Genomic DNA, 3,271 nt, shown 5'->3' with positions numbered 1-3,271 from the left:
CCCCCCCCCCCCCCAAAAAAAAAAAAAAAAAAAAAAAAGAGAGAGAGAAGAAAATAAGAAAAAAATTCTCTCTTGGCATTCCTATACCTTCCTACTCCCTGAAAATTATTTGGTGTCCCCTGCTGACAGTATGAGGTACGTGCCAGTGTAATCTTTAGAGGCAGAAGCTAAGCTAAAAAGATAATAAATTTCCTCGTTTGGTTTGGCAGATACACATGGAGCTTATTGACCTAAACTCCAGAATTGTTTTCTTGCCTTTTTCTTATGATCCCAACTGGAGAAGTAATTATAATCTGCCCGTCACGCCTTCTGCCGTCACCTTGTCAGGGGAGCTGGCTCCGCATAAAGAGGGCCAGGACCCAGAAACGTGAACCCAGGACTAGCCGTGCTGGAGGTCAGGGCAGCTGTGCCAGGGTCGGCGAGAGCCACCTCCCTGACAGACAAGAGCCACCAAGGTGAACCACACAAGGACAGTGGAGACCTACAGCACCCGTGGACAGGTGCGCTCTACGACACTGTTGCACTCTCTCCACTCTCTCCTGGGTGCTCAGGGCCTTTGTCGAGCTCCCAGGGCGTTCTATGAGAGGAGCTCGGTGAGCCGTAGGGCTCTGTGCTTTTGTGGCAGCTGTTAGTGGGTGTACGTCTGTGAAGTGTCCGCAGGAGGGCCTGGAGTGAGAACCCCACGTGTACGGTCGTACGTGTACTGAAGAGGTCTAGGCACGTGAGTATATAGCATGTAGCAGAGTGTCTGCTTGTGTGTGCAGACTGGGAAGCTGTGTGCCTGCTGGGCTATCTGTGCTTTAGCTTTATTTGGCGATTATATTGATAGAAGGGGGTGTTGTTGAGGGTGTCAGGGATTATAAGAGTGTGTAGCAGTGACTGGTGTGATGGTGTTTGTGTGCAGTCGAAGGGTGGCCTCCGTAGATGAGGGAAAAGGAAGGGCGGTCTGTACAGGGAGCACACTTTATGTGCATGTCCTGGGTGTCTACATAGAGGCCCCTAACAAATGAGGGTGAAAGGAGGGTGTCCAGGCGGAAGGCAGGAGCCTGTGATTCTGTGTATGAGTGACAGCGTCTGTCACTAGTGCCTTAGTAGCTGTGGGTGGGGACAGCCTCTGTGTGAGGATGGGGGCATCTCTGTAGGAGGGCTTGAGATTTCTGTGGGGAAGGAACAAGATGTTCAGGATTCTAAGCTTGGACTGAGGGAGGAGGAAGATGAGTGAGTGCCTGTGTAAAGCTAGGAGTCACAGTGTGGGGCTGGGAGGCTCTGTGGCGTGTCTCTGTGTGGGGTTGAAGGTCTCCATTGATGTTGAGAATTCTCGACGCAGGATTTGGGGTCTCTGCGGACATGGATGGTCTTTGTGCGGAGGGCTGGATCATCATCGTGCAGAGAGAGGGAGGACCTCTGATTGGGACTGGCGAGTTTCTGTTTCTGGGCTTAAGGTCCCCAAGTAGGTGGGGGTGTCTGAGGGGTGGGTTGGGTGTCCTCGGAGAAGAATCTCAGGTATGCGAGCGAGGCGGACGCGCTAGCTGCCCCTCTTACCGCGCCCCTTCCCAGACCCCTTGGTCTTTCTCTTCTTTTTCTTCTTCACCTTCCGTTTGGGCAGTTCTGAGGCGCAGCCCGAGATGGGGGGCAGTCTGGACCCCTGCGAGGCCGCCATGCAGCCCTCTCGCTCCTCCTCCTCGCCGTCCCCCGACGCCCCGCCCCCACCGCCGCAGTCCGTCCGCCCGCGGGGCCGCCCCCCGCGCCTGGGGCAGCACGAGACCCGCTGCGGCTGAGCCGGAGGCTCGCGGGGCGAGGGCCAGGCTAGAGCCAGGCTAGTGCCACGCGTCTCCACGGCGACCGCCGCACACCGCGCGCGCGCGTGCGCAGTCCGCAGGCTGCTGCCCAGGAGCCGCTGGCGGAGGAGATGTGCGCATGCGCATTTCATCCTGCACGCTTGCTTGGTCGGCGGTGATAAGAGGAAGTGGGTACCGAGATTCTGAATGCTTGAGTTGGCACTCATTTTCCACTCCTGTGCCCTTTTATTATTTATTTATTTATTAAGCATTTATTTATCTATCTGTCTATATTTATTTATTTACTTAGGCTGCCTCCCGTCTTAGTTGTGGCAAGCAGGGGCTTTGTTGAGGCATGCAGGCTCTTCATTGCGGCACGAGGGCTTCTCTCTAGTTGTAGCGCGCGGTTCCAGAGCGCGTGGGCCCTGTAGTTTGCAGCATGTGGGCTCTCTAGTTGAGGCACGCGAGCTCAATAGTTGCGGCCCGTGGGCTTAGTTGCATCCCTGTGGCATGTGGGATCTTAGTTCCCTGACCAGGGATCGAACCCACGTCCCCTGAATTGTAAGGTGGATTCTTTACCACTGGACCACCAGGGAAGTCCCCTGTGCCCTTTTAAATGCTGTGTGTTCTCTCCTAAATTTTTATCTCCTGAGTTCCAATCTCATATGTCTATCCTGGCCTTTTAAGCCCACTGTGTCCAAACTCATTTCTCCATTGTTCTTTTTTTTTTTTTTTTTTCTTGCGTTATGCGGGCCTCTCACTGTCGTGGCCTCTCCCATTTGCGGAGCACAGGCTCCGGACGCGCAGGCCCAGCGGCCATGGCTCACGGGCCCAGCCGCTCCGCGGCACGTGGGATCCTCCCGAAACGGGGCACGAACCCGCGTCTCCTGCATCGGCAGGGGGACTCTCAAGCACTGCGCCACCAGGGAAGCCCTCTCCATTGTTCTTCATCTCTGTGAACAAAAACGGCTAGTCAGTCCAGAGCCCTGGCAGTCTTCCTCACCCCCACTCTCTCCCTGTACCCTCACCTAGGCTGGGGCTGACCACCGTGTCTGGGACGTGAACTTCTGCACCCCCTTCCTAAATGGTCTCTGCTTCCAAATCCACATAGCTGCTAGGAGGAACTTTTCTTTTCTTTTTTTTTTTTGCGGTATGTGGGCCTCTCACTGTTGTGGCCTCTCCTGCTGCGCAGCACAGCCTCCGGACGTGCAGGCCCTGCGGCCATGGCTCACGGGCCCAGCCGCTCCGCGGCATGTGGGATCTTCCCAGACTGGGGCACGAACCCTTGTCCCCTGTGTCGGCAGGCAGACTCTCAACCACTGCACCACCAGGGAAGCCCCAGAACTTTTCTTTTTTAATAATTTTATTTATTTATTTTTGGCTGCATTGGGTCTTTGTTGCTGCGTGCGGGCTTACTCTAGTTGCGACGAGTGGGGGCTACTCTTTGTTGCGGTGCACGGGCTTCTCATTGCGGTGCCTTCTCTTGTTGCGGA

General features: G+C 55.3%; 1 protein-coding gene across 1 annotated transcript in view; it reads right to left on the bottom strand.

Moving 5' to 3' along the window:
* The window catches only part of LIAT1 (ligand of ATE1), a 3,081-nt gene extending 1,151 nt beyond the window's left edge, over positions 1-1,930 (bottom strand). The window contains exon 1 of the mRNA XM_007454257.1: positions 1,543-1,930. Coding sequence (XP_007454319.1) covers positions 1,543-1,930 — 388 coding nt within the window. The remainder of the gene's footprint in view (positions 1-1,542) is intronic.
* Positions 1,931-3,271: the final 1,341 nt, after the last annotated feature.

The sequence above is a fragment of the Lipotes vexillifer genome, unplaced genomic scaffold, assembly GCF_000442215.2.
Source record: "Lipotes vexillifer unplaced genomic scaffold, Lipotes_vexillifer_v1.1 scaffold680, whole genome shotgun sequence".
Classification (NCBI taxonomy): domain Eukaryota; kingdom Metazoa; phylum Chordata; class Mammalia; order Artiodactyla; family Lipotidae; genus Lipotes; species Lipotes vexillifer.
Note: the sequence above shows the minus strand (reverse complement) of the source record. Positions and strands in the feature narration are given on the sequence as shown.